Here is a 26,543-nt window from a genome sequence, read left to right as displayed (position 1 = left end):
TAAAACCTGTGCTTTAGACTCTCAGAACATCATGAGAAGCTTTTTTGGGGGATTGAAACATTGAACACGATGAAGAGCAATTCATTTTCGCACAATAAAACGAGTTTAAGTTGTTTTTTTTTGCCATATGGGGCTGGTATGATAGCCTCGTGATGCAGACTCATCTCTGAGCTGTGTAGTCTGGGTTTGAATCACGACCCAGCAATAAACTGTTATCCCGGTGTTTAACAGGCAGGATGATCCATAAATGTGTGCGCCGTCCCCCGGATGGACGTTGAACTGGGCGTCCCATTTACCGGCATTAGTTGGTGGATGTCAGAGATCCTATGGTGTTCCAAATTTCTGCCCTGACTTCCTAAGTCGGAGTGGTGACTTCACCAGGATGGTAGCCTAGTAATTGCTTCGGTAGCACCAATGCTCTAATTATGGTATTGTACATGATGATGATGATGATGATGATGATGATGATGATGATGATGATAACATGTTGAAATATATTTGGATCTTTGTCTAAAATTTATCATCAGTTATATTCATGTTGTGCACAATGAGAGTAAAAAGAACAATGGTACGTTGCACGAGTGCTCATCTGCATTGTTGAGCCTTGTTTCGAGGCCAATCAGATTGTGGTTTTCGTCCTATTTATTGAGGATGAGAATAGATAGAAATTAAACATGAAGAAGATTCGAACCAATGACAGCATCAATTTGGTGTGGACCTAAAATCAGTTTTCAGGCAGCGTTGCTTGAAGATTTGCACATATGATTTTGCTGTTTGTCCGAGGCAATGCAAGCCAAGCTATCATTCTATTAATCACTCTGGGTGGACTCAGCTAATGGACTTGTGCTGATTTTGAAAACATTATTTGTTTTCTTTGCAGGCTTTAGACTCAGACCGAACTCACTTGCAGAAGATGAAGAAACATTTGAAAAACCTGTTTACATCAGGAAAAGGTGACACTTGAAAACTGTTTGCAGATACATGTCCCAACACAACACCGTAATGTGTGACCTGAGTACGCCATTCTATTGAGATGATTGTGTTTAATCTACTGCCAGGAGCAATCGCTTTCTACTGGGTACCTGCCAGCATTCGCTGATGGATCTTAGAGACATGACATGTTCAACAAAAAATGGGCGAGTTATCGCCGGCACCCTGAGCAAATTACAAATTCTTTCCCAGACCTACATGGGTCAATGTATAAGCGGCATAGCCATGGCCCCAGAAATGACACAGTCAGCAGTAGGTGGGGGCATATGAATGATGGAATGAATGGATTTCACAACTTGCTGCAGCACTTCTGATTGGCCAGAGCAGTTCGAAGTTCCTGCTGTTCAAATGTTGAGATTTTATTTGAAGCAGATTCTGTGAATATTGTTAGATGTAAATATAAGGAAACTTAAACACAGAGGCAATCATTCGGCCTATCATATCTCTGCCATATTCATCCCACAGCAACCATACTTGATGCGTGTCATGCTCATTATGCAACAAAACAGAAACAGGAAACCGATGGGAACTGAAACAACAAACCTGAAACAGGAAAGCCAAATTGTGTTGGTGAACCAATAAAATTATTAAACAACTGTTGAATAATAAATGTTTGATTATATAGTTATATTTCTAATGTCAGTTTGTTTGTCCTTTCCTGCCTATTCAAGGCTTTGTGGATAACCAGGAGCTCTTCTCTCAAGCATTGGAAACCTTTGGCAACACCTTCTTGGAAGAGGAGCCCCTGCTTGGCTCTGTTTTCCTGAAGTTTTCAGTCCTCACGAAAGAGCTCACAGCATTGCTCAAGACTTTGGTATGTTGAGCACTAAATAAAGGGAAAACAAAAATGGATAGGGGACAGGAGAGAAAGCTATAATGGTATGTAGGATAGAGGGGAACTAAAATAGGCGGTAGGATAACGGCAAAGTTAGACCTGGAGGTAGGATAGAGGAAAAGTTGGAATGGTAGGTAGGATAGAGGGAATGTCACAAAGGGATGTAGGAAAGAGGAAAAGCTAGAATTGGAGGTAGGCCAGAGAGAAAGCTTGAATTGAAGGTAGGCCAGAGAGAAAGCTAGAATTGGAGGTAAGCCACAGGGAAAGTTAGAAATGGAGGTAAACCAGAGGGAAAGCTAGAATTGGTGGTAGGATAGAGAGAAAGCTAGAATTGGTGGTAGGATAGAGGGAAAGCTAGAATTAGTGGTAGGATAGAGGGAAAGCTAGAATTGGTGGTAGGATAGAGGGAAAGCTAGAATTGGAGGTAGGCCAGAGAGAAAGCCAGAATTGGAGGTAAGCCAGAGGGAAAGTTAGAATTGGTGGTAGGCCAGAGGGAAAGTTAGAAATGGAGGTAAACCAGAGGGAAAGCTAGAATTGGTGGTAGGATAGAGGGAAAGTTATAATTGATGGTAGGATAGAGGGAAAGCTAGAATTGGTGGTAGGATAGAGGGAAAGTTAGAATTGGTGGTAGGATAGAGGGAAAGCTAGAATTGGTGGTAGGATAGAGGGAAAGCTAGAATTGGTGGTAGGATAGATGGGAAGTTAGAATTGGTGGTAGGATAGAGGAAAAGTTGGAATGGTAGGTAGGATAGAGGGAATGTGACAAAGGGATGTAGGAAAGAGGAAAAGCTAGAATTGGAGGTAGGCCAGAGAGAAAGTTAGAATTGAAGGTAGGCCAGAGGGAAAGTTAGAAATGGAGGTAAGCCAGAGGGAAAGATAGAATTGGTGGTAGGCCAGAGGGAAGGTTAGAATCGGAGGTAAACCAGAGGGAAAGCTAAAATTGGAGGAAGGATAAAGGGAAAACTATATTTGGAGTTAGGATAGACACAAGGAAACACAAAGAAATTAGACGCAGGTGGAGATCCTTCAGCCCATCCTACCTGCACCACATCAACACCACACCAAATTATCAATACCAGATCAAAATAAGAAAAATGCAAAATCTTTTTTTTTATTCAGTGTTTTCTTTGTGGGGTTTTGTAGTTTTTTTGTATTTTTTTTTCTTTCCAGGGGAAGGGGCAAGGGTGTAGATGGTCTTGGTTAAAAAAAACACACATCAACCACACAACACACCTTGACAAGACCCCCACCAACAGCACTCCATACACATGCACACAATCATCCATCAATGCTCAAGCTTACTAAAAGTCCTGTCAACATCCCTATACCCCTCCATCTCCAATACTTCCAGGTACCCATCTAATTCTAATTTAAACTTATCTCCTGTTTCTGCTGCCACTACCTTTCCAGGGAGACCATTCCATGCATTAACTACTCTCTGAGTAAAAGTCCACTGCCTTACTACAGTCTTAACTCTCCTCTTCTTTACTCTCAGGCTACGGCCCCTGGTACTCTCATTGTCTACTTTGCTGAATAATTCAACTGCACTGATTTTATCTATACCTTTCATTATCTGAAACATCTCTATTATATCTCCTCATAACTGCCTCCTTTCTCATGTATAAAGCCCTGTCTCCTTCAGCCGCTCTTTATAGCTGAGTTGAGCTAGGCCCGGAATCAATCTAGTAGCCCTGCGCTGAACCCTCTCCATGGCAGCTATGTCTTTTCGAAGTTGTGGTGACCAAAACTGCACACAATATTCCAGATGTGGTCCTCACTAAATTCCTGTGCAATGTTAACACCACCTTTTTTGATTCATTAATGATCCCCATCCGAATACAGTCTAAAACCCTATTTGCTTTACCTATAGCTGCCTGGCATTGTGCTGCCAGCTTTCCTCCCATGTGTATTACCACCCTCAGATCCTTCTCCTGTGTGACACGCTCCAAATTACTCCTTGCATCCTGTAATCTCCATTTTCATTGTTTTTTTTTCCTCATCCCCAACACCTTACACTTGCTCAGGTTAAATTTCATCTTCCAATCTTTTACCCAATCCATACAAGTATCAATACTTTCCTGAATCTGATCACCACCCCTTCTATTATCCACCTGAGCTCAAAACTTTGTGTCATCTGCAAATTTGGAAAGCCTACTTGCTAGAATTGGAGGTTGGATATGGGAAAAGCTTGAATTAGAGGTAGGGTTGAGGGTACAAGTTTTTTATTTTTTATTTTCAAGTGACTTTTCAACATTAAGAGATGGGGCCAAAATCATTACATAGCACAATATTTCAAAAAGTTGCGGACGGATCATGATAATACTTGGTGGATGAGTTGGATAGGTGACAAGAACAAGGTGATTAGATTTTGGTTCAGGTCCGAATGCAGATCCGGCCTATCAGTGGGATAAAAAGCGTAAACTGTTCAGCTGAGCGGAGGTATGTGCTCTCCCGAATGCCATTGTAGTTCTACAATCATGTAATGCACGTACATGCACCTCTATAAATCTGAAATTCCGAGCAAAGAAAATGCTTTTGGAAAATATTTATATTTTTTATATATATCTCCCAATAAGAAACTGTTTGCCTTTCTGCAGATGCACATCAGCATATGGTGATAAAAGATACAAAACTGCTTACATATTTGTAATATTAACCACACAATAATCAGATTTGAGGTTACAGAAAGCTAAGGAAAAGTGGAGTACAGTATTTACGACTCAATATAGCTACTATAATTATGTTTGTAATTTCAACTGCATCATGGGAATTTCCTGCATCAATTATGTTTATATTACTATTCCACTCATTGTGGTTGTCTCTTATTCCCCTTCTTTGTTACAAGCAGTCATTACAACTATGGGTCCGACCTTTCTCCCGTACTTTCCACTTAAAAAAATTGTGAACTCAATGAAATAAATCTACTCCTAAAACCACAAGTCAAAGGTAATATTTCTCACAATGTATGGAATTAGCTGAAATACCACCGTGGGAAGCAAGGAGAAGCTGCCATTTCAGGTGTTAACCTATTTGTCAGAGCAAAAAAAAAGCATTTTCACATTTCAATTTCAAATATCTCTATTCAAAATTTTGGTTCATGAAAGAATGAGAGCATAATGTACATTTTCATTTGAAATTGCCCGCTCTACCATCTGTTGTCTGGTGTGGAAGTTCAGGACACTCAACGCGTAACCAGAATCTGGAGTTGTTCGTTGCACGCGGTCAGACACGGGCTTATTTAATATAATACAGGGTGTCCCATTAAAAAAAAGAGGCATGTAGTTTTAAATACATGTACGTTTTTTGTTTTGTACAATAAAAGAGGGCACCATCACACCACATATGGGATGGAGCATCGAATCAAAGCGGTGCTGAATCCCATATTAACAGCGTCATCATGGAATGGCTGAACACAAAGATTGGGGGGGGGGGGGGCAACCCACTGAACACGTGCTATAAAACTGTAAGAATAAAACTTTTTGGGGTGCCCTTTCCATTGATGTTGGTGTCATATCCGTAGGCCTAAACATTACAAAAAAAACCCCTTATGTTTTACTGGACACCCTGTATGAAAACAGGGCATAACTTAAATGCAGTCAGGTGGGACAAGCGAGGTTGGTTGTTCGCTGTTGATGGGGAAGCCAGGAGTTGGGGGAAGTATCTTTCCCCACTTTTCAAGTTGCTTTAAAAACAAAACTGAACAGGGCTCGAATTGCAGACGACATTGTGATTGCTGTGACCGTGCCCATTATGCCACGTGTTCGTTCTGAAAGTGCTTTGTGGTCCGACTCCGGAACCGGAAGCAGCTGCCACGAGAAGATAGTGAATTAAAACTAAAATTGCAACACTTAACACTTTGCAGCTTCACAATGAACACAAGGTTTCTAAAGACTTTTTTTTTTTTACTCTATTTAGAAACATTTTTTTTTAACTTCATGGAAATTATTTACACTTAAAAAAAATCTCGCAATTATTGCTCCTCCGTTGTCCTTTTCCAGATCCGGAACATGAACAACATCATCACCTTCCCCCTTGATAACCTGTTAAAAGGGGATCTGAAGGATTTAAAGGGGGTATGTATGCACTTTGCACTCACAACGGATTTTGGCTGTCGTTTCACTCTCTTTAGTACCAGCCGTGCAGTTTACCTTTGTGTGTGTGTCAATTTATTTACTGAATGTCAACCTGCAGGACATGAGGAAACCTTTTGACAAAGCGTGGAAGGATTATGAAACGAAGTTGTAAGTACTCTGGGAAATTAAATGTGTTTACTTATACTGACGAAAATGCTATATCGTCATTTTATATTTCATTAAATTGAGCGCTATCTTATTTATGTCAAAAAAGGATAAAAAAAATAGTAATAAAGAAAGAAAGGAAAAAAGATTAAAAAAAAAAACAAACCCTTCAGATGTTGAGGTGTATAGTTATCCGTTTTATTAGCGGGGCTGGTTCTTCCATATCATCTTTGAGGATGAAAAAAGTACAGTGAGGTGAGGGGTGAGGAGGGGAGGGGTGGGGGGTGGTGTACTATAATAGCTATGATAAGGCACAAATCAACTTAATTTTTTGAAGTAAAAGATTGAGGGGGGGGGGGAAGAAGAGGAGACGAACTGACAGTGGGCAGATGTTGAGGTGTATAGTTGTCCTTTTTATTAGCGGGGCTGGTTCTTCCATATCTTTGTAACAAGCTCGTTCTTCCATGTCATGTACATTCTTTTTCAAATTAGAACTTTGAATTATTAAGATGTGTTTTCATATATAGCATTATAATTGCAATTATGAGGTATTACACTGATCAATTAATTAATTTGTTGTTGTGACTGTAAAGGAATCAAGGATGTTTGATGAATGTGAGGAGGCAGGTCTTCATGATCTCTGATCTTACACGAATCTGTGATTTCAGTCAGTGATCTTAGATTACGAGTACCATTATTTAAGGTAATGCAGTCTGGGTTTGATTCTCGACCGGACACTAAATCGTTCCTCTGGTGCTTCTCAGACATGGACATGGTGTTTTGTCGTCGAGTACCGAGAAGGGAAGGCCTGTTTGCTAGTCCATGTTATAGGCTCACATTTCCTTTCGATACGAGTAGGTAGGCCATTGTGTGCCGGTACCATTGTACCCCGGTGACTTTCCTTCCCTGACTACTGCTGTAATAGCAAATGGTCTCTGCCTTATGATGGTTCAATTTATTGAACGGTCCTGAGGTCATTAATGGATGAATTAATGTTGTAGTTCTCATCGTCAGGGAGTCACAAGGTGACACTCGGTGTAGTTTGTAAGAGCCACATCCCAAAATGTAAGCAACTGGTGAAGCTGTCGAGCAGATATAGGACTCAAATCCAGCATTTCGATCATTGTGTGTGTGATCATCATCGAACACTGTGGGGTCATGAGCCTGGTATTTTAAAGTAACTCCTCCCTTTTGTGAGGTTAATGCTTGTGGGCTTTTTTTAGGACCCCTTTTGGAGGGTCGTCAAAGTTCCCCACCCCTTTTGGAGGGTCGTGAAAGTTCCCCACCCCTTTTGGAGGGTCGTGAAAGTTCCCCACCCCTTTTGGAGGGTCGTCAAAGTTCGCCACTCCTTTTGGAGGGTTGTCAAAGTGCCCCACGCCTTTTTGAGGGTCGTCAAAGTGCCCCACCCATTTTGGAGTGTCGTCAAAGTGCCCCACCCCTGTTTGAGGGTCGTCAAAGTGCCCCACCCCTTTTTGAGGGTCGCCAAAGTGCCTCACCCCTTTTGGAGGTCGTCAAAGTGCCTCACCCCTTTTGGAGGTCGTCAAAGTTCCCCACCCCTTTTGGAGGGTCGTCAAAGTTCCCCACCCAATAAGGAGGGTCGTCAAAGTTCCCCACCCCTTTTGGAGGGTTGTCAAAGTTCCCCGCCCCTTTTGGAGGGTCGGCAAAGTGCCCCACCCCTTTTGGAGGGTCGTGAAAGTTCCCCACCCCTTTTGGAGGGTCGTCAAATTTCCCCACCCCTTTTGGAGGGTCGTCAAAGTTCCCCACCCCTTTTGGAGGGTCGTCAAAGTTCCCCACCCCTTTTGGAGGGTCGTCAAAGTTCCCCACCCCTTTTGGAGGGTCGTCAAAGTTCCCCACCCCTTTTGGAGGGTCGTCAAAGTTCCCCACCCCTTTTGGAGGGTCGTCAAAGTTCCCCACCCCTTTTGGAGGGTCGTCAAAGTTCCCCACCCCTTTTGGTGGATCGTCAAAGTGCCCCACCCCTTTTTGAGGGTCGTCAAAGTGCCCCACCCCTTTTTGAGGGTCGTCAAAGTGCCCCACCCCTTTTTGAGGGTTGTCAAGGTGCCCCACCCCTTTTTGAGGGTCGTCAAAGTTCCCCACCCCTTTTTGAGGGTCGTCAAAGTGCCCCACCCCTTTTTGAGGGTCGTCAAAGTGCCCCACCCCTTTTTGAGGGTCGTCAAAGTGCCCCACCCCTTTTTGAGGGTCGTCAAAGTGCCCCACCCCTTTTTGAGGGTCGTCAAAGTGCCCCACCCCTTTTTGAGGGTCGTCAAAGTGCCCCACCCCTTTTTGAGGGTCGTCAAAGTGCCCCACCCCTTTTTGAGGGTCGTCAAAGTGCCCCACCCCTTTTGGAGGGTCGTCAAAGTGCCCCACCCCTTTTTGAGGGTTGTCAAAGTGCCCCACCCCTTTTTGAGGGTTGTCAAGGTGCCCCACCCCTTTTTGAGGGTCGTCAAAGTGACCCACCCCTTTTTGAGGGTCGTCAAAGTGCCCCACCCCTTTTGGAGGGTTGTCAAAGTGCCCCACCCCTTTTTGAGGATCGTCAAAGTGCCCCACCCCTTTTTGAGGGTCGTCAAAGTGCCCCACCCATTTTGGAGTGTCGTCAAAGTGCCCCACTCCTTTTTGAGGGTCGTCAAGGTGCCCCACCCCTTTTTGAGGGTCGTCAAAGTGCCCCACCCCTTTTTGAGGGTCGTCAAAGTGCCCCACCCCTTTTGTAGGGTCGTCAAGGTGCCCCACCCCTTTTTGAGGGTTGTCAAAGTGCCCCACCTCTTTTTGAGGGTCATCTAAGTGCCCCACCCCTTTTGGAGGATCGTCAAAGTGCCCCACCCCTTTTGGAGGTCGTCAAAGTGCCCCACCCCTTTTTGAGGTTCATGCTTCTCCCTTTTTTGGAGGGAACTGTTTAAGTGTCCCCTTTGAGAGAGTACTGCATCTGTGGCCCCTCCCCTTTGGAAAGGTACCTCACCAAGCACACAGTGCCAGATGAAGACTACTCGGTGGACAAAACGTCGGACCTGAGCCTTGCTTACTGGGCAGCTGTACTAGTGTTACGAATTTGGAAGCCTTGTGCACACAGACAGACAGCAGTCCCTAAGCTTAGTTATTTCGATAAGTGTGTATTTATAGTTAGGGCCCCTACCTGTGTCAAATGGGAATTACTTGTGTGCGCTGCGAATTACTTTTTAGTCAGGGTTTTTGCAATACAAATCGAGCTTACAGCCAACCAAAACCATCACTCCTTCACTTCGCACATAGCGCCATTACACACGTGTGTCCAGCCACGTATGTGGGCAGAGATTTCCATCACCTCAGATCGAGACTCAGCCCAGAAAGGCAGGGGCGTGCCCCTTGTCCAATCACGAACAGAGGGCGACTTTCCCACGACACCCCGGCCAATGAGGGTTGAGATGGCCAGAGAGGCCGACTTTCCCATGACACCCTGGCCAATGAGGGTTGAGATGGCCACAGAGGGTGACTTTCGCATGACACCCCGGCCATTGAGGGTGGAGACCGCCTCAGATGTCGATTTTCTGACCCTGGACAAGAAAGATATAAAGGAACGCCAGGCTGGGGAGGTTGGGGGTCGCGGGTCTTGGTGCTGGCTGGTTCGTCTGGTCCTGGGTCATCGTCGTCTCTGATCTTCTCTTTTGTCTTGGTCAATTGGTGCGTGGCCGGTTGGAGAGCACGGTACCTGGTGCTTGGAGCGGCATCGTGTTGCTGGTTCGAGTCCCGCTGAGCCTGATCGTCAAGGGCCGCACGAGGCGGTAAGGTCCAAGCTAGCATCCTTACCTCCAGCTCACCTTCCCTCCGAGCCAGGGGTATCAATAAAGGCTGCGGCCATCATTTCTTTTTGGGGGGGGGGGGGGTGTGTCTGTGTGTGGGCCCGTCTTTAAGTAGAATTGTGTAAGTGCTTTCTTTTGCTCATTGTACATTACATTTATTATTCGGATAACTCTGCTCTTTGCGTGCTTCCCTTCCCCCCATTATAAATAAATCCCTTTTGTTAAATGTTTCAGCTCGTTTCTGTGTTTCTTTCATTGGCTTAGCACGCTGTGTGTTGAGAGATAGCGAGGGTAAATTGTTCATTTGGTCCGGCGCGGCTCTGGTAACTCCACTCGGTTACGCCAGATCCAAGCCGTTACCTGCGACTCGGATCGGACGGAGTCGGCCGAGGGTGTGGTTCCCTGGTAGTTAGACTGCGTGGGTATTTAGGTATATTGAAATTGGCAATTGACCCTACCTCACATGGTCGACCTATTGGTGATCTTCGGTCCGAAAAGGGACCCATGACCTTTTGGATTTATCTGAAAGGTACGACCTAAATTCCGGGTGTTCGGTGGAGCCGACTCTACTTCTCCCCCTAGCGGTCGTGCTCACCACTGAGACCCCGGCCCCACAACACTAGTTGGTATCTTCCTCAGCTTGCCCGACATGTTAACATCTGTTGATGCTGTTCGCTATCCCAGCTGCATAGATACATGTTTAGTTGGACATTTACAAGTTTTGCTTGTCACACATGTCAGTTTGAAGCACTCAAATGATGCACTGATCATGATGCTTTGCCGGGTCTTTGCAGTGGCAAGATCGAGAAGGAAAAGCGAGAGGTGGCAAAGCAGTACAACATGACACGCGGGGAGATCCTCGGCGCTGAAGTAGCCGAGGAGATGCATAAGGAGAGAAGGCTTTTCCAGTTACATATGTGTGAGGTTTGTCTTTCTCTCGATCACGATGTTTACCAAATGAGCTTCAGAACGATCATGCGTAATCGTGCAAAAACATATCCAGTTATGTATGAGGGGTGTGTTCATCTCGATTTGTGGCACTAGGAAAAGGAAGGATGGCATGTCTGTTCTATATTTAAGTGCATGCTAGTTGCACACCAGGGGTGTAGGAATGTCATCAAAAGTGGGGATGGCCCAAGTTGTTAAAAAAAAATAACCATTATACTATTTGGGGAGCTTTGGAGTATGTCCCTCTCTCCCACCCAGAATTTACGTCAAGTAGTCACGTGTCTACCATTAGGGGAGTCATTCCATCTTCTCAATGTGGACGGTTTTCACGATATACTTTATAAGTATTAATTTTTTAATAATCGTAAATAGGGTATTATAAATTCTTCATTCTTCCACTTTTTCGAAGAGACTGTAGATTTTCATTCATAGGCAGTTGAAAAGTGGGGGTGGGGGCAACATGGTGTTAGCCCACCCCGACTTTTTTTTTGAGGGGGGGGACCACCCCCCCTTCCCCCAGCCACCCTGCTTCCTATGCCATTGCTCTATAGTTTTGAACACATTGTACAGAATGACACTAAAGCAGTGTTTTCAACAAAACTTTAAAGACATTGTGGACTGCAGAGATTTATGAAAGCAGGATAACCTGATTGTGCTTTCCATAAAGTTGCCCACATCAGCAGATAATTAAATTATTGTCAATTCATGCTTCTGTTCTGGAGATGGATTTTTTAAAGAATATGAAGTGCATGACACCTTGATCACAGTGATGTACCATATTACAAACGTCCGCAAAAGTTAAATGAGTCTAAACCCTGAACGGTGCAGATTATTTATTGGTTGGATGAAAAAAGTACAGTGAGGGGAGGGGTGGGGGGTGGTGGTGGTGGTGTACTATAGCTATAATAATAATTGGAACCATACTCTGTACAGAGAGTGTCGGTGCTGCCGAAGCAGTTTCCTGGGCTATTGGGCACAATCCTGGATGGGTCGCCACTCCGACACAGGATACTCGAATGGCTCAATTATCCCAGCAAGCTGGTACTCAATTTGCCGACCTCGGAAGGATGACAGGTTGAGTCAACCCCCTGGTGTATTAATTCAGCGGCCAACGGGGCTTGAACTCAGGACCCTCGGATCCCAAGCCACCACCCTAACCACTAAGTCGGATCCCAAGCCACCACCCTAACCACTAAGCCAACACCAGGCTTGTACTATAGCTATGATAAGGCACAAATCAACTAAATTTTTTGAAGTAAAAGATTGAGGGGGGTGGAGAGGGGATGTACTGACGCAGCCGGGCTCACAAAGCAAGAGAACGAATGAGTGAAGAGGAGAGAGAGGAGCAGAAGACACACAATAACCCTTGAGCTTGTACACTGAACAGATCAGGACATAACAGGACAAAAGGAACATTTGAGAGGGGATGGGGTAGACAGTAACAGAAGAATTGAAGGCTAAGATAGAGGGAGATTTGGACAAACAATGGATGTGGGGAGGAATTGGTGGTAGGGGCAGGAACAGACAAGATTGATACAAAAGGAAACATGGAGATTTGGAAGAAGTGCTTGGTGAGGGGTGACAGTTAGTGAGGGTAGAAAAGATCATGGTTTTGGATTGGGGATGTTCTGAGATGGTGGTGAACAGCTGTCTTGAAGACTTGGAGGGAAGCGGGGCTTTGGTCGGGATAGCATATTTCTTTGATAAGGGCTCAGAAATGCGCATTTATTTTTAAAAAATTCAACTGTGGTTTTAATTTTCACATGATATATGAGACAATACTTTGTTTCATGATGGAAATCTATCGAGACAATCAAAAATATTAACCTGGTGTGTCATTTGAAAGCTCTTAGGATTAATGAACTTAACAATCAACTTTTTTGTTTTTGTGACTTGAGCAGTTTTCAATAATGATAATAATGCTAATAATAATAATATAATAGTAAAAATAACATTAAAACAAAGGAATTTTTTTTTAACAGAATAGCATCAGCGCCTTACCATTCATCATGTGTCACAGTGAGACGTGGACGTATTTTGAACACTCCAAATTTGTTCGTGACATGTTTTCTCCACAGTACCTCATCAAAGCGAACGATATTAAAAGCAAAAAGGGCGTTGACTTCCTACAGAACCTCATCAAGTATTACCACACGGAGTTATGGTGAGTTGTGCTGTGAGCTCACACGCCCCTTGCCCTGCAGGAATGCTTACTCAGAATACATAGCACACCTCCTAACAATGACTCAGGCAGCGCTTTGAGGTGCTATTTTGGCACCGGGTAAAACGAAGTGCACCGTAGAACTACATTATGCTGTTACAGCCCCCTCACATTTGCTTTCCAAGCAACGTTTTAAATCACCAACAGTTTGTTGTTGTTTGTATGTGAACGTAAATGTTTTATTACTTTTCCATATTAGTCAGCCCCATTGTGATTGTGTTGTTCTCTGCTGTGGGTAGTCTACCTTTTGTTGTGATGTTTCCTCATCCCTATTTCGCCCCCTCTTCCTCCTCCACATTTTCTGACGCTGCACTGAGCAGTTTCTTTCAGGACAGTTTGAAAACTGTGGAAAACATGAAGGGGAACATTGAAGATCTGACATCACAGTTGAACACAGTATGGGAAACTTTATCTTGTGGCCTTGATTCTGGATCGACTCGAGTGCATTGTTTATTTGTTAGCTCGTCGATATTAGACAAGTGAATCAAATGTAGACTTGACATGTATAGGGTAACTTCTAAGTGACTATGTGATGTTTAGAGATACGGATGCTATATTCTTGCCCATGCTGCGTTACACACTATATCCATGTCCCACGTTGCAGGTGAAACAAACACAGGATGAAGAGAAACGAAAGTTGTCTAACCTGAAAGACAAGCTCCGCAGTACACTGCAGATGGACCAGAAAGAGGTCAGATCTGCTCACTTTACATGACCGTTGCATTTGCATGGTTTTAGACTTGAACTTTCACCTTATTTGGTTTGTAAGAACTGCTTCATCATTACTGACTGCAGATTCAGGCCATTTGTACATCAATTATGATAATATTGGATTCGGTCTTCTAATTTTATTTATTTTCCATTGATCTAAGACTTCTTCTTTCATAAGATTTAAGACTGATGGTAGAGCTGTACATGGATGACATGCAGGACAAAGATATAAGTAAAGAGTGCACTGTAATGTGAATTAGATAGTAGACAACGGATAAACACATATGGTACAGGGGATTTGAACCAAGTGTCCATGAGCCAGCGTTTCCGATGGGAACACTAAACAGGCCAACCCAGCTGGCGATATTTTACAGTCCTGTTACCAAAAAGGTTGTCAATAATTACCAACATTCAATTCCAATGAGATAAAAAATTTCATATCAATAAATATCTCTATGGACGAGTTGTCTCAGATGGGCAAATGCTGCCGAAGTACTTTTACTTCTTTAATAACTGCAATTATTCCACCTCCTTGTGGGCTCTGTCGTGGAAAGTTTTCTTTTTTTGGAACAAGTTTTTCACGAACTGGCTGGTCAAGCCTGACATTCGAGCGAAAGTAATTTGGACAGGAAATTGAAATTTGCTCAGGGTGCCAGTGCGAGCTAACTCATCTACTCGATCTGAAAGACCATCGATCTTTAATGTCCACCAACTAATGCTAGTACCTGGGACACCATGCTTAACGTCCATCAAATTGTACGGCACACCTTGGGATGCAATGGCCTGCATGCAAAGCACTGATCTGATCGTTTATATTCAGGTTGGGAATGAATCCAGATGTGACAGCTCAAAGGCAAGTGCACTACCTCTGTAGCATCCTGTCGGACAATGCAGCTACCACAACGATAATACTTTAGAAAGCTAGATGCATCAAAAGGTACCGTGTGAAGATGGCAGGGTTGGTCCAAAAAAGTATAAAATTGCAAAAATGTAATTTATCACGAATGCGTCAATGGATCTGCCTCCGCCCATGTTAGATGTCAACTCACTGTTACGTTTGATCTCAATTAAAGGTCACATGAAAAAAATTAAAGGTCACATGAGGGAGAGAGAGACAGAGAGAGAGACAGACACATGAGGAGACTTTTTCCCAAAGTATAAAAAAAGGTGTCACGCTCATGTGGCAAGGGGAGCAAGCCTGACAATTGCATACAGTTTTACACGACAAACAAAAAACCCTATATATATATATATATATATATATATATATATATATATATATATATATATATATATATATATATATACATATATATATATATATATACATATATATATATATATATATATATATATATATATATATAATGAGAAAGTGAATATTAATTGGTGCTCAGACGTTTTGAAAAAGACATTGTTTCTATACCACTGTTTCTCAAAGAGTTGTAATTAAGAGCAACAAACAAACTCCAGTTTGATCCTGGAAACACAAAGAGCTTTTAACATTGCCAAGGCATCTGTAACTCTAACCATCGTTTTGCATTCTTGACTTTCAAGTCTTATATATGGCCAACTTGGCTTGCGAAAGGAAGAAGTGAATGAATTTTTTTGGTCGAGAATTGAAGGGCCCACTTGGGCCAAAGAATAGGGAAACCAAAAGCAAAAGAGAGACAAGCAAGTAACGTTTTTAAGCTTACAAATAGAGGGCTGAGACGCTTACAGCGTGCATACCTTTGAGGCAAGGTTTCAGTTTGTCTTCAAAAGGGACATTGCTCACTTATCGCTGATGAGAAGCGGTGATTCGAGGAATTTGTAGGCAGTATCCAATGTGTAATTCTTCATTGGAGATCACCTACACATTTTAGCACAGGCTATCTATAGTACCAACCACAATTCTGGTAAAAGGGAGGGATATGAGGCAGGACTGTAGGCCTCCTACAAATGGTACAGGGGAGAACAAAGAAAGAAAGAGCTTTTAAACAATGCACATATAAGATTTTGTGATTGTTCTCCGAAAAGGATAGAGAGCAGCCAAACCTAATAGGTTCTAAACCAAGAGAGCCAGAAGGATAAAGGTTGGGGAGGGTCGAGAAGAGTTGGAGGTGGTATGGGAGTGTTGTTTGCCCAAGCTTGTGAGGCACGGGAGGTGCGAAGTACTGATTAAAAAAAAAAACTGTCTACTCTGTGACATGATCTAATGGCAGCCATCAAAGCAAGAGCAGCATCACTTAACCACCCATCATTGGTGGCATTTCTCAAGTGGCACACTTTCATTATTGAGGCATTTGTGAACTGTAGAATGAAATAATTTTCACTGTGAAACCCTTCAAATAAAGAGTTATGACATAATGGCTCATTGAAGAGCATGGATCAAGCAGAAGTCGAGGGGTCACGAAGACGGGTGAAAGCTTGCCACGCATTCAGTGGGCTTTGGTGAAAGGAAGGAAGCAGGGATAAGTCTATCTTGGTCGAGTCCATTAAAAACAGCTCCTGAGCAAGGTCCAATTTCCCAGGTTGATGTAGGATTCAACTGGTGAGCTGTCTCCAGGCCAAACACGGCTCATGCAAGAAGCGCCATGCTGTTCGTAGATGGAAAGCCATGATATGGCACTTGACATTTACAAGCCTTTGGCCACCCTCTGTCTTTGGTAAGTTAAAGATATCTGGTAGCTGCCAGTGCTTTCCTGACCAGAAGAAGTGAGTGACACACTTTTGCATCTCCTCCTTCATGGCTATAAGCGGTTGTAGGGCAAGAACCTTGAACCATAAGGTAGAGGTGACTAGACTTGATGACTAGTACCTGGCCTTGGTAGGACAGTTGGCAGAGTAAGCTCTTCCATTTCAATAAAAGTAATTCCATGCATTCCAACAAGCCTTCCTCGTTGTGCCTCACAAAATTACCCAGACCATGAAACACCCTGAAAAACTTAATCCCATCTCTTCTCCAGGGAAGATTGACAGGTAGAGAAGAGGGGGGAGGGGATAGGTAGAGAGTTGAAGTCACAGTGCTTCTGTTGTGGTCCAATTGATATTGGCTGATGATGCTCCACTGGAAAGATCTAAGGCACTCATCATCTTAGCAACATCTTCTGAATGATTGATGTAGACAGAGATGTCATCTGGAAAAGCGATCTTTTTAAAAAGGGTGGGCCAAGTCTCCAATAGTAACGCCAGACAAGGACTTACGAAGGGTATTTAACAGGGTTCAAGGGATATGTCATACATAATCCCTGAAAGAGGGCAGCCCTGCCTTACCCCTCTCCCAATACAAAAGCGGGGGGAAGGGAGTTGGGGGGGGTACAAGTTCGTTGTTAATCTTTAGAATGGCAGATATATTCGATTAACATAACTGTATATAGGATAAAAAGAGAGGGCCAAAACCAAAACTTTTTAGAACTTCAAAAATATATGTATGAGATACATAGTCAAATGCTTTCTCCTGATCTAGGAAGACCAGGCCACAACTTTCATGGTTAATCTCACAGGTATCAATTACATCCAGCACAATAGAGATATTATCCTGAATATTGCGACCAGGAACACAATAAGTTTGGTCCATGTGTATAATGTCTTTTTACGAAGGGTAAGAGACGTAAGGCCAAAGCGTTTGAAATAATTTTATAGTACGTACACAACAAGGACACTGGTCTCCACTGAAAGATGAGTAATGAATTGCCTTTTTTTAGGAAGCAGAGTAAGCATAGCTGTCCTGCAGCTCATTGGAAGCTCACCCTTCTCCAGGCTGTCCTGGAAAACCAAAATCCTTCTGAAGAACTCTGCTGGCAGACCAATCAAGCCAAGTGATTTTCATCTGCCCAGGCTCCTCAGGACAACAGAAAGTTATTTGAGTGTGAGCGGTGACTAAGTCCGATCTTTGCTTGGGGGTTAGAGTACAAATACCATCAACCAAAGGAGGAACAAGTTTTAAATTAACTTCTGCTGCCTGGTAAAGGTTAGAAAAGAAGACTTTTGCATTTTCTTAATTTCTACAGGGTTTAGTTATTAGTGACCGAGTTGTTCGGATGTTTCAAAGCAATAATTAGGGAATGAGGATATTTTGATTAAAAATCAAAGAAAAAGCAGGTTGGGGTATCCAAGAGGTAAAGGTGTAAAAGTGTAATCTCATGAGCCCTCCTTGGGTTTGGCTGTCAATTATAATTATTGATAAAGGGACTTATTCTCATGCAGGCTTAGCTTTTGTTTTGGGGCAGGGTCGTTTTTCAAACTGGTTTGAATTTGTAAAATTTTCTTCTCCAACTCCACTTTTATTCTGCATTCTGCTTGTGTGGACAGTTAGCCTAGAAAGCAGAATTGCTGACAGAAGCTCCGAATTTGGATATTTATGTTGTCCCAGCATAATCGCTGGTCCTTAAATTGGGGTTTGGAACCTATCAAGCTTGACCATGCATTTTCAAAAGCACTCCTAAAGGAGGGGTTATCCAAAACAGACGTTGAATTTCCAAAACGAGTGGCGATTTGGAAGTGACCCGATATGGTAGCTCATGGTAATGAGGTGGTGGTTGGAGAAACTAAGCCGAGTAGGGGGAGAGGGGGGAACAGCTTTCTGTTAAAGCAGGGGAAAAGGCAAAAACACCACTCGGCATACACCAGGACGAGAGAACTAAAACGGAAAAACACAGCTTCGAATGAAGAAAGGCAATAGAAACCACTGTGGCCTGTTAGAATGCCGATGGAAGATTTTCCCCTCTGCTTCACCAAAAGCTGTGGGCTCTCTCTCTCTATCTCTCTCTCTCTCTCTATCTCTATCTCTATCTCTATCTCTATCTCTATCTCTATCTCTATCTCTATCTCTATCTCTATCTCTATCTCTATCTCTATCTCTATCTCTATCTCTATCTCTATCTCTATCTCTATCTCTATCTCTCTCTCTCTCTCTCTCTCTCTCTCTCTCTCTCTCTCTCTCTCTCTCTCTCTCTCTCTCTCTCTATATATATATATATATATATATATATATATATATATATATATATATATATATATATATATATATATATATATATATATATATATATATATATGAGAAACCATCAGATGCTTCTGACTTGAGTTATGATCTGCAAAATGATATTCAAAGGGCACATGACTTTTGACCTGTTGAACCAAAAATGAATCGGTTCATCTTTGTATAGCAGTCCTTACTTGGACCAAGTTTGGTTGAAATTTCTTCTGTGGTTCATAAGTTATTACTGGAACAAAGATTTTCAATTATAGGACGCATGACCATAGACCTTTGACCTTTTGAGCCCAAAATCTAATCATGTCATCTTTGCATCATAGTTCATACTTTTAGAAAGTTTGGTCAAAATCCCTTTCACAGTTCACAAGTTATCACGGTAACGGAAACCTGCTATCCATGCACGCACACAAACACGCACAACCCGTAAACATAATGTCTCCTGTGCGCTCAGCTGCAGAGGCAAAAAGGCTTGAAGAAACCATTCATGGAAAGTGAGGAAACTGAGAACAAGATAGCCTACAATGAAGGAAAGACCAAATGAGATAAGACTGATGACTTTGATGAAAGGAATATGTGCAGGAAAAAATTGGCACCTTCAAGACATTACCCGTCAACCAGAAAGGTCGTCTCATCTGGGTCACTGTTGATGATATTCTGGACAGAAATGTCACAAATACTGGAATATACCACAAAAGAAATCCATGGAATAGCAGGAATATACCTTAAGATTACTAGATCCACCTGATTCTAATTTCGGTGGAGATTTACCTGGGAGTATTGTACAGCACACACTTCCAATTGAAACAGGGGCATTTAGCCTGGATGAGCTGATGAAACCCATAAAGCAAATGTCCAACCGGAAGGCTGCCAAGTTTGATGGCATCTCCGAAGAAGTGTGGAAAACAGAAGAGCTCAATGACTTGCTGCTTTATTTATTATTTTTTTTTTTCAATGCAATGTTAATCATTACAAACCTGAAGAATGGTCTCTTGAGTGGCATTGTTTCATTTCCAAAGAAAGATTACGTAGCGATCCAAATAACTCTGATGGTATGAGTTTCACACCTACAGTCCCTAAAGGCCCGGTCACACCTTGCCGTTTTAGCCAGCGATGGCAACGTATTAAAATGTATCTAAAACGCTGGCTTACGTTGAACTTTTGATGTTTTTTTTAAAGATTCGGACGTATTCATAGCGACTTGGTCTTATGTATAACGCATTGGTAACGGACACAGAACGTTTCGTTGTGTTATAGATAACTTATACCAACGAATGCTGAACCTGTTGTCGGCCTACACAACCTATGCCCAACGATAGTCTAACTTAGGCATAGCGCGTTGCACGCATCGCCGACGATGTCGTGACGTAGCCTATTAAAAGGCTGACGCACAACGATTCGAATCATAACTGCCGTAGAAATGGAAGTGTCAACATCGCGGTCACACCTTGGCGATCTTGCCAGCGTATGCCGACCTAAGAAAAATGTGTCTAAAACGTTGGGGCACGTCAAATACGGTATGAGTAAGTTTGGTATACGTGAGTAGAACGCTAAAGTATGCTATCATACGTCGTAGTAAGTAGAGTACGTCAAGAAATTTTAAACATGTTCAAAATTTTACGACGTACTCGGCGTATGACACACGTTCCGCATGCGATGGGGATAAGTTTTACACACGATATGTGGACGCTTACACACGTCCACAAAGGCTACTTATAAGCTACTCATAAGTCGAAACACGTCGCGGTAATGTCTTTTTTATGCGAAACTTATTTCTAACTTGTGTTTGACGTGCTTTGAACCAATTCTTTACGTAGTCCCAACACACATCGACGTATGTAGACGTATTCCAATGACGTCTTCCGGTCGACAAAAAAAAAAAAATTAACGTGTTTCTAGCTTACAACTGCCATATAAAGACGTGTTCCCAGCGGTTTGGGAATTGGTATATAAAAATGCTCCTCATAAAAGGGGAACCCAACAGTGTTTTCGAGTCCTTTTTGAGTCGATGTCCATGTCAGCAGTAACAGTATCAGTATCAGTATCAGTATTAGTATTAGTATCAGTAGTAGTATTAGTAGTAGTTTGTTCATGTTGGCAGTAGTAGGTGAGTGTGAGGGGGAGGGTGTGGGTTATGATGGATCGTCCTTGCGTTTAACGATTTAACGATTTAAATGATAAACTAAACGATTTAAATGGCTACATCTCCACTATTGAAAGTCGACGCTTGCGCTCAACAATTGGATTTTTTTTACACTCAACGACTTTTAAACGGTACCACTCAACTATTTTCATTGTTTACAATGAACGATTTAAATTGCTGTCACTCGCCTTTGTTTTTTGATGCTGGGGTTTTGAAATTTGAAGCGTTTCTTCTGAACGTGTTAAAACGCTCAAACTCGACTATTTTAAATAGACGCTGCCGATGGACAATTGGAATCATAGCCAAGCTAGACATCGAAGTGTGAACATCCTCGTCATGCCGAAGAAAAGTTTGAAGAATGCTGCAAATAAGTGTCTTGGCCGTGGACGCTGACGCAAGGACGATCCATTATACCGACGTCTTTCAGCCTATGAGTAACTTAAAAGTAACGTCTGTCGATGTGTGGCAACGATCGCGTAACGTGCCAACAACACGTTAATCATAGGTTAGAAATAAGTTTCGGGTACTCTAAACATTACCTCGGCGTGTCTCAACTTATGATTAACTTACAAGTTGCATGTGTTGACGTCTGTCAACGATCGCAGACCGTGCATACAACTTGTGGCCAGCGTAGCGGAACGTGTGAGTCATACGCCGGCATACGTCGTGAAATTTCAAGCATGAAAAAATTTGAGGACAACCAAAAAGTACAACGTTTAAAGCCAGCGTACAACGACGTATGGCAGTGTTTTTCAGCGTGCTCTCAATGTTATCAAAACTTACCCATAACGTATTCAACGTTTGCCAGCGTTTTAGAAAAAAAATTCAAAAATCGGCATACGTTGGCTAAAACGTCAAGGTGTGACCGGGCCTTAAGATGTTCAACAATATCATTGTTAATCACATTTTGCCACACCTGGAGCCATTACTTACATTAATTTAGAATGGTTTCAGAAAAAATCATAGGTCATCAGTTGTACATACATTAGCTACATGTGGACTTGTTGAAGGTGTAAAGGATAGAAACCTCATGTGTTATGACATTCATCGACTTGAAAAACACCATGTATTCAGTACACAGAGTTCAAAAACGAAGGCATCACCAACATATAGGCCCAGCAGGTGAGGTTTGGGTCCGACATTTCGACAAATTCTCATTGTGTGTGTGATGTGTGCACATCCGTCACACTGACAGGATGGAACGTACAAGCAAGTCCGCAGTTATAGCCTGCATCAGCTGCAAGGAAACAAGCTTTATGGCAGTGAAATGAACGGATTCCTGAACAAGAAGAGCGATGGGTGAGTTGGTGAGCGGGTGAGTGTTCATTTTAACTGGGTGTGCCATGGATTAAAGTCAAACGACAATGACAGACCACACAGGTGGGGTTCTGTCACGCTATACGTATCATGAACAATTTGTGTTTCTACAGTTAATGCAACTTTAGTGAATTTCCCACTCATTTCTACGGACGCAGCCATGTTTTATATGCACAATTGGTCGTGGAACACACATGACGCCATGGGTGTGTACACTTACCATAAAACAGACAGATATTCCAAAAACACGCCTTCCTTGACGTGAGGTGCTCTTGAACAAGATGCATCAATGCCGATTTGTGACGCTGACCCCAAGTGTACACAGATGCAGGTTTTTCACATGACAAATCGGCGAATACTTATTTTGCAGCACCCTCCAATCGACACGTGGTGTCTTAACCTAACTTTTTTTTTTTTTCATAACTAACCTCATAACCAGTGCATATAGTGCTCACTGTTCAAAGATAATAATTCTCCATCTGTATTACATACGGGTCCTTGACAAACGTCTTTTCACCATTGTTCAGAACTAAAGGTGCCTTAGCTAACTCACATGTCCAGGCTTGTATTCATGGAATACACGAGTCGATGTTTGATGCAAAGATATTAGGAGATGAACAAGACACATTTGATTTTCTAAAAGCACAAGGTTGTTTATTGCTTCTAACTTGAGCGGTTTTAACTATCTGATCCATCAAATGGCACTACCAAATACCAATACATAATGTTATCTTTACTCGGTTCATTGTCTCAATCGCTGATTCACCTGGTAATGTCGTTTTCCTTTCCATTTACATGTAACAATGGCTGTGGAGCCAACTTCTGTGTCCGTTAACTTGTTTTCAAGATTGCTGCATATTGTCACCTTTTAGTTGCTGGTTCATATTGAAAAAGTGGATAATGGAGATCGCTTGTCTGTTTTATCATCTCCACTCTTGATGAAACTTGCCTTCTTTTGAAAGTTGGAGCAACACCAGCAAGCAGTTAAGATTATCCATCCTCGTAGGTTTCAGGCAGCCAGAAATAACTCTACAGGCTGTTTTGAGAACAGGATCTATCTTCGTGGCAAGTAACCTTGAACGAGGAAACGCAGGGAAAAGCCTGACGGGGGCCATGACGTGAACTCTCCTTTGGCCACATGAGCTGTCTTTTGACCCAGATGAAACTCTCCCAATAGCAGCCAGTGAGACATGACCTAGTTGGCTGTGTCTCAATCGTCTCGGGATTGGTGTTGGCCACTGCTGTGCCCTCATGCAGAAGTGGGGATACAGCCAACCGGATACTGCTGACTGTGAATGCGGAGAGGCACTTCGAACAATGATGCATCTTTAGAATACCCCCTCTTACCAGAGACATGCAGACCTAAAAAATTCATTATCTTCAACTCTCGAGCCAGAGCCTTGTGAAACAGTGAAGAGGGAAGGTTTAGTGACATGATAAGAAGTAACCTCATGCTTTCTCCCATACCTATCCCTGCTTTCTTCTATTCTTGCTGACATATGCCTAATATTCCAATTAATTATTTTGTACTTGCTATGAGACATTTACTGAGGAACTAACTAAACTATACTAAGCAATGTCAGCCCCTAGGAGTCATTACCACAACAATATTGTTACGTGGAAGGGGGGTGGGGTGGGGGGGATCCATAGCTAAACTGTGGTAAGTGAAGCATGGTCTGTGTGTTTTGAGTAGGTCAGATTGCCATGTAACAGGAATCTGTCAGAGTAAGTTGTTTGTGACATGTGATGCTTAGGAGATAGCATATTGTTACGGCTGTGGAAATTCGCAGAACACCATAAAGGTTCCTTCGTTCAGTTAGATCGATAAGTCTGTGTTCAGTTAGATTTCCCCACCGTTGTTTAATGGGATTTATTCGTGTCACAGGGCTGTGGCCCTTTGAGATAGTGTTTTTCTTTCTCTATCGTTATTTTGAACTGACATATCTCACCCACCATTACAACAAACCACGACGCCAACAACACAACCACCCCCAACTACGCCACAACGTCAACCATGCTACGATCGCCACTACAACACCACCACCATTTAACCATCTTCGCCACTACGCCAGCTTGCAAACGCCATCCTCCACAGACCATGCTACGACCCTTTCCGCGTTCAAAAGGGGTCTGAGAACACGGGCGTAAAAGAACGAGGAAAAGAAACCTCCAATGGTGAGTGTGGGTTCTTCCCGCCTTTTTTCTCCGAGGCTGGTGTGACGGGAAGGGCGAGGTGGCTCGCTCACGATTGGTGGATTCGAGGGGTGAGGCGCTGGGAGTTGAGAAACACCCCTTTTCGAGAAGCTTCTCAAAGGGAGGCGGAGCCGAAAACGGGGAGGGGTGAAGGGCGCAGCCCCAGGCTATATAAGGCGGACAGCCGCCTTGGGCTTCTCCTCTTCATTGGCGCTCTTCTCCTGGTCTGGTCTTGTCTTGGTCTCTTGGTCTCTGGGTCTGTGGAGCGACCCATACACCAGAGGCGTGGGTCGGTGTTGAGTCCGGGCGACGTACCGGAGACGCGGACGGGAGGCGCAGCTCTGTCGGCTGTGGGGCGCGAACCTGCGCGTCCGTGGAGGAGAGTGCCAGAGAGAGCTCGCCGACCATCGAGGAACCACAAGGGTGCAGGTAACCTGCTACGGTCTCGCGGAACCCGTTCGGTCTCCCAGGTCCCGTGTCATAAAGACCCAAGTGGTCCAGCCTGACCCCCTTGTCTGTGAGGGGGGTCTTTTCTTGTGTTTCTTTTGGGTTTTTGAATGAATGTTGTCGTGGCGCCGTTTGCCAAGTAAAACTGCCTAAGTGACTGTACATTTATTAATTATAGTCAGTCATAGTGCTTTCTCTTGCTTTTGTTTGCCTGCTTTTGTTTCTATTTGCCTGTATACGTGCTTGCCTGTTGTTTCTATTTGCCTGCTTACGTGTTGTATAATAAATGTGCTGGTCTAAAGGTACCCCGTTCGTCACGTCCTCCTTTCACCCCATTGAAATGCCATCTTGCATCGCGGAATAAATAGCTGGGTTTTAAACACCCGTTAAATAGAATCGGATCTGGTGAGGTCGGTGATAATACCCGCTCGGTTATCACTGCAGAACGGAACGGACCGCTTAAGCGGTTCGTGTCCCAAGCCGACCTGCGGCGAGGTACGGCCCCTCGGTAGGTTACCCGCACGTGTACTTAGGTATATCGACATTCGGCGAGTGACCCTATTTCATGCGGGTAGAATGCGGACAGGGCTGTGGTGAGGTTAAACCCCCACCCGTAACTGGTTTCTGGCGATAGTTCCAGGAGGGTCACGACTGAATTATCCGTCCGGTGGGCGACGCGGTTGCGATTCGAGGTACGTGGCCGATCGCACGCCGGTTGGCGCAAATTCGTAACAATATGTAATTTATAAACCGGGTAGACAGATTCATTAATTATGAATAAGCAAAACCTCTTGTTTGTGGGCGGGGCTAGGTGAGGACTTCCATTAGCAGAGGCACACCTCACATGTGCATAAAGGACAATTATGATCTCTCTGGCCAGTGTGTGCCAGCCATGGCAGTGCAGTGGACTGTGGAGCCTGGAGGAAAAGATGTAAGTTTATTTTTAGAGGATATAGGGAGACTCCACCCAGGATGAAGAAGAGTCAACCGGCAAGTACACGAGATAGGACAAAGAAAGGCTCATAAGAAACTCGGTCGACGAGCAGAGAGAATTGGATAGGCTCATCAGAGAACCAGTAGAGTCCACCGGAGAGTCCACCAGGAGAGTCCACCAGGAGAGGCTTGTGAAAGGGAGAGCAGAGTCCATGAGGAGAACTGAGTCTACGGCAAAGGACAAGGGGAGGTTGAGAGAGAACAAAAAGAAGACTGGTGGAGAACTCTGTGCATGAGAGGACCAAGGGAGGCTCGTGTGAAAGGAGGATAGAGACTTTGCTTGGAGGAGGAAGCCACATGTCGAATCGACCCAAGCTTGGATCACCCTGTGTTTTAAGAGGAGGTGGAGGAGGAGATTCGGACCATACTCTATGCAGAGCGTTGGTGCTGCTTAAGCAGTCTCCTTGGCTATTGGGCACAATCCTGGACGGGTCGCCACTCCGACACAGTACACCAGCATGCTGGCACTCATTTTGCCGACCTCGGAAGGATGACAGGCCGAGTTAACCCCACTTGGTATTAATTCAACAGCTGAGCAGGATTTGAACTCGGCACCCGAGGATCCAAAGCCCACCACCCGAACCATTAAGCCAACACCAGACATTAACTTTTAAGAGGGCCTGGAGGAAAAAGGACAAAGGGGGGCACGTGGCCTGGTTGAGGATCTACTCATCGCTGGCCCTGCTCTTGGCCATTTGATTTCTTCTGGGCACCATTGTTACTGGCTCTCATCTTGCACCTGGTCTCTAAAACAGGCTGCATTGT

The 26,543-nt window shown here is 43.6% G+C and overlaps 1 protein-coding gene across 5 annotated transcripts in view; it reads left to right on the top strand.

Moving 5' to 3' along the window:
- LOC147020129 (arf-GAP with SH3 domain, ANK repeat and PH domain-containing protein 1-like) overlaps positions 1-26,543 on the top strand; it is a 76,233-nt gene that overhangs the window by 14,940 nt on the left and 34,750 nt on the right. For 2 of the 5 annotated variants that reach the window (XM_085895159.1, XM_085895158.1), the window contains exons 2-10: positions 881-953; positions 1,662-1,804; positions 5,824-5,898; positions 6,017-6,066; positions 10,625-10,754; positions 12,857-12,942; positions 13,320-13,395; positions 13,604-13,690; positions 22,024-22,127. In XM_085895159.1, coding sequence (XP_085751285.1) covers positions 881-953; positions 1,662-1,804; positions 5,824-5,898; positions 6,017-6,066; positions 10,625-10,754; positions 12,857-12,942; positions 13,320-13,395; positions 13,604-13,690; positions 22,024-22,127 — 824 coding nt within the window. Of the gene's footprint in view, positions 1-880; positions 954-1,661; positions 1,805-5,823; positions 5,899-6,016; positions 6,067-6,653; positions 6,767-9,560; positions 9,813-10,624; positions 10,755-12,856; positions 12,943-13,319; positions 13,396-13,603; positions 13,691-22,023; positions 22,128-26,543 lie in introns of those variants that run through there. The other 3 variants (XM_085895162.1, XM_085895161.1, XM_085895160.1) reach the window with 3 other exon arrangements.

This window comes from Eptatretus burgeri, chromosome 9 (assembly GCF_056783735.1).
Source record: "Eptatretus burgeri isolate ZD-2024b chromosome 9, Ebu_testis_v1, whole genome shotgun sequence".
Lineage (NCBI taxonomy): Eukaryota > Metazoa > Chordata > Myxini > Myxiniformes > Myxinidae > Eptatretus > Eptatretus burgeri.
This window is presented reverse-complemented; position numbering and strand designations above follow the sequence as displayed.